The sequence below is a fragment of the Megalops cyprinoides genome, chromosome 13 (assembly GCF_013368585.1).
Source record: "Megalops cyprinoides isolate fMegCyp1 chromosome 13, fMegCyp1.pri, whole genome shotgun sequence".
NCBI classification, from domain to species: domain Eukaryota; kingdom Metazoa; phylum Chordata; class Actinopteri; order Elopiformes; family Megalopidae; genus Megalops; species Megalops cyprinoides.
In genome coordinates, this window is record NC_050595.1 from 17,320,831 (window position 1) to 17,335,395 (window position 14,565).

General features: G+C 46.1%; 1 protein-coding gene across 1 annotated transcript in view; it reads right to left on the reverse strand.

Moving 5' to 3' along the window:
* Window positions 1–14,565, reverse strand: part of itga11a (integrin, alpha 11a) — a 39,698-nt gene that overhangs the window by 22,791 nt on the left and 2,342 nt on the right. The window contains exon 2 of the mRNA XM_036543814.1: window positions 8,552–8,663. Coding sequence (XP_036399707.1) covers window positions 8,552–8,663 — 112 coding nt within the window. The remainder of the gene's footprint in view (window positions 1–8,551; window positions 8,664–14,565) is intronic.

Consider the following 14,565-nt stretch of genomic DNA (forward strand, 5'->3'; position numbering starts at 1 on the left):
TCATGTATTTATCGTGAGGGAAAATTCTTGCAGCATAACAGAATCCTCAGAGGAGGCAGGGTCAGGTCAGGGCGATCGCTTAAAGGCCTGTAAAAATTTAAATAAGTTTATAATGTTGTACAAAATGCGAGGGCTTCCTATTCTCTTGCGACAGGCTTTAGCGCAGAGCCCTATAAAAAGAGATATGTAAACCTGTAGCTTAGAGTCACAGGTGATGACATTTTGGGTAATATACTGAAACAGAAACCTTTGCTGTGCATAAGACATATTTGCTGAAATGTTAATATGAAAAGATTAATTTGAATGAAACAGACAGTATTACATAATAAGTTGCATTTGACCTTTCATTGTTTTCTGAAACATTAAGTTTAAGAACTACAACCACATGGTTTGGATTATCACATTACTAAGGTATTTTAATGATCAACACCTATCAGAGAACCACCTTTATAGAGAACCTCCTATATGGAGAACCTGCCTTTATGCAGTGCACACATTTCTACATTAATAGATGACAATTCAGCGCTACTAAAAGACAACTTCAGTTATGACCTCCACATTACAGACATTCGAACCCTACACTGTATTAGCCGCCTCCATAACCACAGCCCTGCATCTGGACACTCATTATTAAAGACAGTCACAAGCATGCATCCACTGTCTGTGGAGCAGGACCTAAACCGGGGGTCATAGGAGTCAACAGAGTGCATGCACATGCAGGACTTGAATTTGCGTGTATATAAAGCATACCATTCCCATTCCTCATTATCCTGATAGATATGCCATGTAATCAGAAAGTTGTGCATATTTATGCACAAATGAATGGCTGCCATTGGGGGACATCAGAGCATTTTGAGGACTCTATTCATTTTTAGTCATTGATGTCTGAACCAGACACTGCACACATGGTTCCAAATATATCCAGTGCGAATAAGCTTCAGCAGACAGGAGCGCCAGAACCAGAGAGCTGCCTAAGTCTTGGAGCAGCACCTACTGCCGCACACAAGACTTGTCAGGTTCAGATCCAGAGGACAGCGCCGAACCTGAATTACCTCAGCAACACAACCAACTGTATAAACATGTGTAATGGGAAAAAGGACTCACTCTGGATGAGAACACCTGCTCAGCAAATTAATAATGCAACGCGGCTGGATTCTGAGACATTACCGCACAAATTACTTCACACCGTCCAGATATGATAACTAACACCTTCTAGTCAATTAACACCCTTAAACATCTACAGTATTAATATGATAACATTGTTACACTACATCGCATCCAGAACCAATTTCTTTCTTCTGTGTGTCGCCAGCAAATGACAGTGGACTCCACCGAAGGATCAGGCTGCAGGAAAATGGAAACAGGAAGTGCTGGATCAGTATTCTCCGGGCTGGTGTACAAGTCTGACTGTCACCGGGAGTCATTCTCAGTGAGACAGCTCCAGCAGGGTGTATATTTCCACTACTATTAATATCAGCATTATTGCTGCTTTTATGAGTGTCTGTGACACGGTGAGAGCAGGCGGGGGCTCGGTTCAGGCCGGGACACTGCTACCTGGGAGAAAGGCGGCCATTGTTCGCTCGCAGCAGAGGTCACCTCCCCGTTCCAGGCCATTTCAGGAGGAGCTGCAAAAACAATCAGGGTCCAGCTCATTAAAGCGGAGCCCCGGTCGCTGGCCCTCGTTGCGGATGCGGGAATGGCGTTAAATGAAAGAACCGAAGCAACATGAGTCCCCGGCACGTTTTCCCACAGAACGGGAGCATGCTGGGACCGCGGCAGAGGGAAAACCAAACACAATCACAGCTCACAATGCGCTGATCTATTTCACACTCCCAGCTCAGCAAAGAGACCTGCGCTGTCAAACCACAGCCCAAGCCCACGCCTGACACATCAGAGGGTGTGAGAGTGTGTGTGTGTGTGGGTGTGAGAGTGTGTGTGTGTGTGTGTGTGTGTGGGTGGGGGTGTGTGTGTGCGTGCGTGTGTGTGTGTGTGTGTGTGGGAGTGAGAGTGTGTGTGTGTGTGTGTGTGGGTGGGGGTGTGTGTGTGTGTGCGTGTTTGTGTGAACGTGTGCATGGGTGTGTGTGACCCTCAGAATGTCAATTACCTCCTAACACCCTAGACACTATGTAGCTTTCTTGTACACACTCACTAAGCCCACAAGCCCCTTATATGATTTGAATGTCCTCAGAATAGTAATGTACCATCAGAGGGCAATTGGCATGGACCTAACAGGTGTCTCTGAGTGCTGAAACAGCTTTGGCTGGAAGTATGTGGATGGGTCTGCTTGTTTTGTTAACATTGGTCGTCCTTTCAGCTTAGATACTGGTTCTGGTTTCATCAGAGAGTGAGCTGTATTTAAGGGCTTTTTAATTAGGGGCTGCCATTTTCCAGCACTGCTGTATTAAAGGGCCACTATGTGTAAGGACTGCTGTATCTAAGGGCTGCTGTGTTTAAGGGCTACTGTGTGTAAGGGCTGCTGTATCTAAGGGCCACTGTGTGTAAGGGCTGTTGTTTTTAAAAGCTGTGTTTAAAAGTTGCTGTGTTTAAAGCTGCGTTCTATTTTGGCGCTTCTTGGCTGCTGCTGCTGCTGCTGCTGCTGCTATCATGGCATTCCATGACTCATGTGCAGGTCAAGGGTCAGATGCGAAGGAAAGAGAAGAGAAGCAGCAGTGAAAATAAACAGGCCGTGGGACGAGAGCGAGGGATGCGTGAGGGACGGGTGGAGATGTGTCCCAGCTGGAGCACGTCCTCAGCTGCCTCTCACCCAGACAGGACCCTGTAACCTGCCTGTAATGACAGGTCGAACTGAATGTTCTAATGCTGGTCCTCATACTGCATTACTTGCCTCATTACTTGCCTGCAAGTAAGCCCTGACAGCGCGTCTGATGGAAACCTCAAAGAAGAAAATGTCTGCATAAAAGCTAGGCCGTCAAGTCCAGTGGATTTTCACCTGCCTTTTCAGTATGCAGTAGACATTTCAAATTATATACAGGACAAGAGGGCAAAAAGTGATGGTCCTCCCTGCAAGACATGCATATTTATCTCAGTTAAGCACGCAGATGTCAGCAGTCACATGCGAGGATGAACGAGACTCTGACTCATAAAGCACGCAAATTCTCCTCCTGTGTTCACACTCTCAGAGACTGCAGCTTCAGGCTGTCAGCCGGCCTCTCTGCCTCTCCGCACTTCGTATCCACTCCTGGTCTTTGTGCTTTTCACAGTCCCGGCACACACAGAGGGAGCTTGTGAACTGGCACGGTGCAGCGCAGGCCTGGGACAGCTCTACAGAGCACCGATATTTGGCACAAGCACAAGACTGTCAGCCAGCTGTCTGCTCTTGCTGCCAGTGTCAGTAATTACTCACATTTAAATGCTTCACTTCAAATTCCCCCAAGTACATTTCCTTGGAGATACTGATTTACTGCAATTCCCATTTATATTTTAAATTATTGTGACATAAGATGGGTTATACAGGCTGTAATATACATTCTTGAAATTAGAGTACCATTTCAACCCTAGCCCAATTAAGTGTGTGATGAACCAATATACAGAGAAATAGTGCTCCTGGGGATTTTGTTTTGCAAATTCTGACTGCATTTATCTAACAGCGTTTTCAATTGAGCATTTGAGTTAAAAATTAAAACGAGAGAAACAATCAGTAGAATGCATACTTCTACCACCCTCAGAAGTTCTCAGCAGCCCTAAAATACAAAAATTACTTTCACTGAGTTTCATACAAATCTGTCCCTAACTTATTCAGGTATACTTCTGGCAGAGAGACAGACACACAGTGGTGATCACACTGATGCATTTGCCAGTGGCTGTGATCAGATAAGATGGAAGGGGTGGGAGGGGTGTGGCCCACCTCGCACTGTCTCCCAGGTGACCACAGCGATGCCCTGACCCTTGGGTGCAGGATGCTGACCAGAGGAGACCACTTTCCTGTGGCATCAGAGGACAAACCCACTCACAATCCTCTCTGTGGCCTGATTTCACTGATAATCTCTTCTGTGTACAGCCCCTTCCCCTCACTGCAAGCATACCTAGGTCTGTAAAGAAATCTGTACTTAGGACAAATGTGTGACATGGAGATGCAGGGGAATTATCTCTTTTCCTTGGCATTGACATTATACTAAACTGGAGTTTCTTATGCCCATGTTTCTGAAAGGGAGGACTGTTCCCCCTCATTTGTCTGGAATAAACTTGACTTTGTGCGCAGGTAGGGATAGAAGTGATCGAGAGAGAGAAGAATAGAGAAGAAAATAGAGTTTGACTTTGAACCTCACTTTATTGGGATATCACATCACTCCACATTGCATTCATTATCAAAGGTGACACAATTCATTCAGATTTTTTTCAAAAATGTCCAGCTCATGCCGAACAATGAAAAATCCTGTCAGGGGAAGGACCAACAGCCCCACTAACTGCTTAGTACCTTTCAGCCTGCCATGGCCTGTGGGACAGATGACTGTAGCCATTAATCAATTTATAACCAAACTATTTAATGATTACATACTTTCATTTGATTAGATTTATAGGCATTTTATTTGTTATTTGTTCCCTGTTTTCATGTATTACATCACATGCCTTGGCAACACTTACACAATGTCTTCCATTCCAATAAAGCAAATGTGATTTGGATGTGAGGAAGAGAGAGGGAGGGTGTGATAAAGACAGGGAGGGTGAGAGCCTGCACACTCCCCTCCGGTCCTGGGACTCCCTGACTTCCAAAACCGCAGCTGCCTGCTCAGCCTATCCCCCTCCTCCCCCGTTACACACTGTGAGCTCAGGCTTGCCTCACCGACAGGCTGAGCACTGCTCATTAACACGATCTGATAAAGAGGCTATGACTGCATCATACTCTTCTCTGCCTATAACCTCTCCCACACAGGCACACACACACACACACACACAAACGGAAACATAATGTAAAATCAAAATTCAAACTGACTAATTATAATCACGTTTCAGATGAAAGCTAAGAGCTTTATGGTTTACGAGCAAAAAGTACACTTTTTCTGCATTTGATAGCGATTTTTGGAATAAATAGTTCGGGAAACCATTGCATAAATTAGGCTCACGGGTAAAAATGACCTCAGTGAAAAGAATGAAGAAAAAATACAAAACAAATAAACCACAAACCAAATTTTTCAGACATGAGAATCCATTTGGCTGGAACAGCAGAAATCCCAGCACTGCTCATTAATCTGTCTGTGAGACAACGTCCCACTCCTCACCAGCATCCCCGGTCCTCCTGGCAGGAGTGACTGAGGATGCGACCCCACTGCACCAGGACACTAATCCGGTATGCAAATCATTCCTACTATGGCAGTGCAGGTCTGTACACTGACAGAGGAGACAGTCACTTTCACTAGAACATTCCAGGCCTGTCAGCAGATAGTGTACTGCTTTTTTACTCAGAAAGTCAGAAAGAGTGAGACACTGAGGCAGCATGAGGAAGGACAGTGATGCACTGAGACACAGGGACACTGAGACCCTGAGATACAGGGACACTGAGACACTGAGACACTGGGACACTGAGATACAGGGACACTGGGACACTGAGACACTGAGACACGGGGACACTGAGACACTGAGACACTGAGACACGGGGACACTGAGACACTGAGACACTGACACACAGGGACACTGAGACACTGGGACACTGAGACACTGGGACACAGGGACACTGAGACACTGGGACACTGAGACACATGGACACTGAGACACTGAGATACAGGGACACTGGGACACTGAGACACTTGAACACTGAGACACTGAGACACTGGGACACTGAGATACGGAGACCCAGGGACACTGAGACCCTGAGATACAGGGACACTGAGACACTGAGACACTGGGACACTGAGATACGGAGACCCAGGGACACTGAGACCCTGAGATACAGGGACACTGAGACACTGAGACACTGGGACACTGAGATACAGGGACACTGAGACACGGGGACAGTGAGACACTGACACACAGGGACACTGAGACACTGGGACACAGGGACACTGAGACACTGAGATACAGGGACACTGAGACACTGAGATACAGGGACACTGGGACACTGAGACACTGGGACACTGAGACACACGGACACTGAGACACTGAGATACAGGGACACTGAGACACAGGGACACTGAGACACTGGGACACTGAGACACTGGGACACAGGGACACTGAGACACTGGGACACTGAGACACACGGACACTGAGACACTGAGATACAGGGACACTGAGACACTGAGATACAGGGACACTGGGACACTGAGATACAGGGACACTGGGACACTGAGACACTTGAACACTGAGACACTGAGATACAGGGACACTGAGACACTGAGACACTGGGACACTGAGATACAGGGACACTGGGACACTGAGACACTGAGACACGGGGACACTGAGACACTGAGACACTGAGACACGGGGACACTGAGACACTGAGACACTGACACACAGGGACACTGAGACACTGGGACACTGAGACACTGGGACACAGGGACACTGAGACACTGGGACACTGAGACACTGAGATACAGGGACACTGAGACACAGGGACACTGAGACACTGGGACACTGAGACACTGGGACACAGGGACACTGAGACACTGGGACACTGAGACACACGGACACTGAGACACTGAGATACAGGGACACTGAGACACTGAGATACAGGGACACTGGGACACTGAGATACAGGGACACTGGGACACTGAGACACTTGAACACTGAGACACTGGCACACTGAGATACGGAGACCCGGGGACACTGAGACACTGAGATACTGGCACACTGAGGTATGGAGACCCGGGGACACTGAGATACTGAGACACTGGGACAGCATGTGCTGCAGGGAGGAGCAGCGGTGAGGTAAGATGATGTATGGCTCCTTTCACAGCTCACTGCTGGAAAGCCCTGTTACTGAGCACGGATCATAAAACATTACCCTCCCGCCTGTGGGATAAATAGAGGAATCCTGGAGATGAAATGGGAAAATCCCTCCCTCTTCTGAGACACCCGAGCCGCCATGGAGGAGTGCTTTCACTGCTGTGCCTTGGTGACAGGTAGGCATGGGGAATCCATCACCTTAATTAGCAAGAGGACACTATGGAGCCAGTCAACCATTCATCCTGTCAAATTGCAAAAACTCAGTCCACTTAAAATCTATAGTCTCACTTCTATTCTGTGAGCATCAGTACAACTATGCAGCGGAAACAATCCACAACTTATTCCTCCAATATAAATCAGTGATGGGATGAAAACAGGGTCCCAGCTCAACATCTGCACACTCCACTGGAGGTGTCACTGGCCCTGGGCTGAGTGCAGTCTTACAGTGGGCTGGCGTGGTGTCATCTCAAACAGAGAAAACACACACCATTCCCTCTGCCCTTACGCCTCGTTTAAAGTCTTTCCTAAAAGACTTTCCTTCGCAATTATCTGTCAGACTTTTATGAGTAAAAGGAGCCACAGGTGAACTCTTCATTATTTAAGAACAACGAAACCAAATGGAGCAGAGAGTTGGGAGAGGTAGGGAAAGAGTTCAGCCAAGGAGACAGTAGAACGTTTCCAATGATATTCAAGCAACACTGGTTGATCATTTCACCAACCATGGACTGAGCATGAGGGAGGCTGGACACTGGGTACAGTCCAATGTGAGACATTTCAGTGGGGCCTTCACACATTTATAAATGAGAATAGGCAAATGAACATTATTCAGTGCACTGCTGTGCTACGTATTGTTCTCTAATGTGCAGTATCATACAATATGAAATACAACGTATCAGTGAACACAAAAAAGTGAAGCATAGATTTATTTTATATGTGTATAAAACTGGAAATTGCAGAGCTGAAAGAAGACCCTCTGCTGGTGGGTCTCTTCACTGTACAGGAAACGACCACAATAGCAAACATTGTGTTTGCAAATGCCATTAGACTGATATTAAAAAACTAATCAAGAGGACAACGATATGGTCCTCAGAATAAACACTGTTAGAATCTTTTCCATTGATTTCATCAGAAGAGGAACAGAATGAGGACGAAATGAGGATTTTTTGTTGTTGTTGTGTTTTTTAAAATGCTATGGTTGTATTTGTGTGCATTTTGCAATTGAAAATCTATGAAGATCCCCCATACTAAGGTGTGACTAGGTCAAAAACACATATACAAACCAAAAATCTATCGAGCAGTGTGAAATTGATGTTCAGTGACAGCTGTTCATATGAGCATATGTATTGCTTTGATGCAAAGGTTTGATTTTGAGGGGGAGTTTTTCTCCATCTTAAATGCATTTCCTGAAACACTACCTACATTCTCGAAACAGTGATGCAAAACTCTCAGCACCAAAGCATTTCCCAGAACACAATACAAGTCCTGATTGCTTTCACACAAAATGCAAATGTAAGCAAACTTTTTGCAAAACAGTACACACAAATCTCTGCAATAGACAGAGAAACCAAAGAAAAACTGTATTATAATTAACACCTGTAGCATTAGTATAGAGGACAGGTGCAGCACAGAGCGAGGGTCGGGGGGGGTCTCTCACCACTTCTGTCCTGCTGCTGCATGCTGCTGCACTGTGTAGCCAAAATGCGCCTCTTTGGACCCCCGCATGATCCGCGGCCTCCTGGTGTCCACATTGAAGCTGTGACAGAGCCCTGGGAACACACACAAACAGTCAGACACAGATCAGCTACAGAGGCAGGCTGTGACATTGAACACACATCAACAACAGAGGCAGGCCTTGAAATCAAACACAGAACAAACACAACAGCAGGCTGTGCAGTCAAACACAGATAAACAACAGACAGGCTGGGAAAGCTGCTTCTGAAAGCAAACCCTGCTGGCAGCTCAGGACAAGGTGAAAACACAGAGTTCTGATCATCAGTGATTCACACTTTAGTCAATTGCGAGGGAAAGTCACACAAACCCTAGTGCTAAAGTCTGACTTCAAACATAGGTAACAAAGATATAAAATAGGGGTGTGCAAAAATATCGTTTTTTCGATTAATCGTTTTTTAAAATTCGTCCGATTCGATATCAATCTGTAAAATTTTTGGATCGATTTTTTAGGCTAATATGCATTTTTTCCCGTTTTCTAGGCTCATTTCCGCAGTGGTTAAACATAGCCAGAGAATTAAATAGACGGACTCTGACATAGCCTAACTGTCATATTAAAGGCAATTACTAGTCCCCCCCATTAGATGTCACTCTCTCATTTAACCTTTAACATTTAACAACCTGCAAACACATAGAGGAAAACTTGTTTCATCCATTTTTTTACTGTGATGCGACCTCTCAGTGTTCACCATGGCTAACCCGGATGACAAGTGGCCGTTGCAAAGCCAACTAGGTGGGGCTAAAATAGACTAGACTCACGGTCTTTTTTATGTGATGCGACACGGTGACTACCAACGGGAGTGAAGGCAGCGTGACGGACGTTGCTGAAACCATTGATTAAACATTTTTGTTCAAGTCAAACATGGAGGAGAAGCTTATTGTGGCAGTGTCGGTTTTCCCCATACTCTACAATTTGTCTCTTGATACGTAGATATAAATTTTAAAAAATGATGCATGGAGAAGGGTGTCCACCGTGTCCGAAATCGTGGAGATGCCTGGTATACATATTCATATATATGTGCACTGCAGTCACAGCCCAGCTAACACAGTCACGTGGAAAGTGAAAGGTGCCATTTCGTTTTTCAGAACGGAGCTACCACTGCTACGGACACAGCCCTGTCCAAACTGCTGTCCCCAGAGAGCCACAGGTACTAAAGCCCAGAGTTTCACACGCAAAAGCCAAGCATTGTACACACTAAAGCTCAGTGTTGCACACACTAAAGCCCAGCATCGCACACTCACTAAAGCCTGGCACTGCACACACACTAGCTCCCAGTGTTTCACACATGGTAAAGACCAGCCTGTGATACACACTGAGGGAGGTATTCCAACAGCCAGAGCTCACCCCCGCATTCCCACAAAATAACATTAACGCTGTAAACCTACCACAGGTGTGGAAAGCACACACATGCGTATGCGTGACCCAGATGTATTTGTTTCTGATAGGAAATGCTGCTAATGAGTGTGGAATCCAGATTGAAAGCATGTGGCTCTGTTAAAAGCAAAATGCACTTTTGCATGAAATAGAGAGGAAGAATGCAAAACAATCCCTGTGGAAATGCACACGGCGTCAGACAGCAGCTCTTGGGTGGCTTAGTCATGAGCAGGCAATGTACTGTAGCTGGGAGCAGTGTCTCACTGACTGAGAAGTCTCAGCAGCGCCTGAGCAATGAGGGAACAGTGAATGAGCTGAGCATTCATTGAGAATTACATACAGAGTGGTGTGTGATCAGTGAGGAAGCAGTGACCATACAGTAGCTACTGATGGGAGCTGGCTGCTTCCCCCAGCTGTCTCCTTCCATGAGCTCATGTCAGGGAAACGGACCAAATCGTCAGTGACACGCCTTGTCAGGAAGCGCAACTTTAAAAGTAGCCGCACTTACTTAGATTAAGAGTCAAACTGGTCTGTCAGCAGTAGTGTAGTACTAAATACACACAGACACACACATACACACACAAACACATATATACATCCTCTCATCCAGGAGTCCTTAAGAAGGACAATCGATCCTGTTCAGGGGAGCAGACCCAGCCAAACGCCCCCCTCCCTCACCTAAACCCAGTCCCACAGAGTAGGGTTTATTCCTGCCCCCTGACACCCCCCTCCCCCATGCTCTCTCTCAAAGGCAGTCTGTGAGTCTGGGGTCCTGCACCCCATCTCTCGTTTGATGTAAGCACAGCACTCAGACAGAAAGAGCCGTGGTTCAAACAGAGGAATGCTTGTGTGCAGCCTGGAGAGGCTGAGCTTTGATACAGCTGTCAGATCCTCAGCAATGACACGTGTCAACGCTGCCAGCACTCTCATCAGGCCAGCTGATTTGCAGCGGGTGAGGGTGGAAGTGCTACAGTACTACAGCGCTGTTGTCTGAAGCATTTGGCTCAATGGAGACACCTCAGCAGAAGCCAAGCACTGTACCTGGAACAGACTGGAGGCCATGGCTTCAGTCCCGCTTACAGAAAGAACATGAAGAGCAGCTGGTCTGAGTTCAGCTTTTTAGGAACAGCTGGCGTTTATTCTGGTGAATTTATTACACAGTAATAAATCCTTTTACGCTATCCTCAGATATCACTCCAGCTTCCATTTTCTTTACAAACTGACTTCATATTCTGTACACAGTGTGTGTGCATGTGTGTGTGTGTGTGTGTGTGTGTGTGTTTGTGTGTGCGTGTAAATATGTGTGAACGTACCTTGCAACAACTGTGTTGTCCTTTTATTTTAACATACTGGTCCCTATTAACATACAGTTGCCTCTCAAGTTGTTTTAACTCATTACAATGATAAAAACATTGATGCTGTTGTATAACATGGTGATCTGTCTCTGAATTCATGCACTCAGGAGAGAATGACACTTACATTTAGTCACTGTGGCTTACATATAAATACAGTCAGTGTGACCTGCACTACTTTGAACCAGAATCCAGTCTGAACCAGATTAAAATACATGTACAGAGTGCTCATTTTGGCCATCAGCTATTTTTAAGTGTTTCTAACTACCTCCTGGGGGAAATCTGTATCCTTCTGCAAATCATTTCCAAACTCACAAATCCATTCCTGTAGCATGAGACAAATACCAGCACTTGTTTAGGGATAAACATTTGCATATTCCCAAAATTGTTAATTTCCTGTGGCGTGAATGGTTCACATTTTCAGACACTCTTTCAACTTTTTTTCTAAATATTGTCTTGAAGACAAGGCTGTCTGCTCTTCCAAGGGAAACGCAGAAAGAGTTTACTGCTGATAGATGTTGCCTCACACTGAGATAATCCAACAGTCGCTTTAACTGATATCAAATGCTCTCAATGTGTTTCTGTCTTTTTCTCGAGTGCTGACATCAGCACGCAAGGGACTCTCCGGACAACCCACTGAAGGTTCAGATCTCTAAATGCCACATGCGGATGGAGAAAAGCTCAGATTTTACCCTAAAAATGAAAGCATAAATAAAGGAGGGAAAAAGAAACTAAGGCAAGAGTCGAGTGTGGAGATGATTGAGTTTCCATTTAAAAGCCGAACGTGGCAGAGAGATTTAATACTCCCAGCAATATCAGCAGCTCCTGAAGCCGGTGGAGTCTTGCCGGGTTTCCTGTATAAGGATCCGTCTGCCCAGATAAATAAACCTCAGCCTGGCTGCTGCTGCTGAGGAGCTGTGGTCAGAACCGGGCCAAGATGCTCTTGGCCCAGCTTTAAGCTGCGGGAGCTTCGCTATGGCAACGCTGACAGAGCACAGTCTTCTGCTGAGCCAGGGAAAAGGGTAGTGCCAGCTACCACCCATTGCGTACCTGCATCACTAACCTGTCCATTAAGTACCTGGGCATTACCAATCTGGTCATTACCTATACCCCTAATACATACACACACACACACACACACACACACGCACATATATACATATATACATATACATATATATATATATATATATATATATATATATATAACATATATTACACTATTATGCTATAAGTATCTGAATCACACTTCTTGTCTAACCTCTTCACCAGATGCTCACACATAAATTTTCTATACATACAGTAAATCCTATGCAGACTTCTTATGGCACCATGACCTAATAAATAGCAAATTAATGGCGCCATGGGGAGACAGTCATATTCCCCAAGAGGGGTTTTGCTATAATTCTCCAAGGCCATGAGGGCCTGGAGCCATCGTTGGGTCAACATAAGACAAGTTGGGTGTGTGTGGGGGGGGGATATCTGAGAATTAAGGGCCTCTGCAGTCAGTGAGGTAGACTTGTGGTCCACACCTCAGAAAATATGTTCTATGTTCTAATAAACCTTGGTTGCTGATTGCAGCTCTGTCTCTGGCTGGTTCCTGACTCTCCTATCACTCAACTATCCTTTACAAACCTGTACCTCACAAACGATCATAAATTGTTCATCGCCATCCCATCCATTTGTTTGCTTCCATTCTGAGCCCTACCCATCCAGGACCAGCCTGTAACTTACCTGCCCATATGTGACCTGCCCATCACTAACCTGTCCATCAGGCACCTTTCTGTCACCAAGCTGCCCATGAGTTATTTGTTTATCAGGTACCCATCCAGGTGAAGTGGCAGCAAAGCACGTCTTCTACCTACTTGTCCATTGCAGCCTCATTTCTACATCCTTTGGAAGTCTTTCCATGTGAGAGTGCACACATTAGCAAGAAATCTCCACCGAGGAGGAGTTTGCACAAAGAGGATGACTTGTAATAACCACCACAAACGCCTTAAGACAAATGAGACACATGTCACTGTAAACAGCTACCAAGCTACAGTGCTGAAAATCAGCTAGACTGTATACCTACACATGTACTGAGAAGTAATAGACTTTGCAGCGCCCGCACCTGAGAAGAGACTCAGTGATTGAGCATCGCTCAGACCACGCACTCCTTCTCCGTCCTCTCACCTCACACGCACCCTGAGCCAAAGCTGCCGAACAGCATGGTCCATGCCATGTCAGCCTGCATATGAAGCTCTCACCACTGCACTGAGTCTTCCTTGCCAAAACTACCTCTGTGACATCACAAAGAACCAGTATACACTGCTGCAGCAGACATGTGAGGGAGACAGAGCCTGCCTCTGACTAATCCAGGCACTGTATACAGACCCAAGGATTTGGTGCTGATTCATCCATCCATTCAAGCCCAAACAAACATTTACTGCATTGATTGTTGGGGGAAAACTCCTGCACCTGGAGGAAGTTCACACGGACAGTGGCAGGACTTACAAAATTCACCACACGCAGGGCTACAGGCCCCACAATGTCACCCTATATGATGCTTCTTTCTGTCACAAATACTGCAACCACTGCAAGGGCTGCCTCCCAGACTGCTGTCCTGATCCTCCTAGACCTCTTGATGGCCTTTGATACAGTAAACCATCATGTGTATCTTGGCAGTGATGGACATCTCAAGCACTGTTCTGCACTTGATATTGATCAGGGTGCATCTGTCAGGTGTCCTGGAGAGGTGCCATTTCAAACACTTGGAGCCTCTCTACAGGAGCCCCTAAGAGTTTGGTCTTGTTCTGTTTTCATTGTACACAAGGTCACTTTACTCCAGAGTTTCTGAGGTCAATGTTATGCTTACTGTTATGCTCCCTCTGAACTCATTAACTGAGACTCAATTTGGTCAATTTGGACTGAGCTTCTGCTTATCTCCCCCTTCCAGGACGTGACCTTCACTGTGGAAGATACTGTCATTTCAGCCTCCCAGACTGTCAAGAACCTCGGGATGACACTTGACAGTGGACTGATACATGGATCACACAGCAGTGGTCCATAGGGCCTACAGGCACAGCATCAGGGGAATTCCTTCCTCACTACCAACTCAGCCCAAGTCTTGGTTCAAGCCCTGGTTCTCTCCCACCTGGGCCATCGTAACTCCCTGCTCTCTGTCCTCCCTGCATGTGCAATCACATGGCTGCTGCTGCTGCTCAGCTGGTT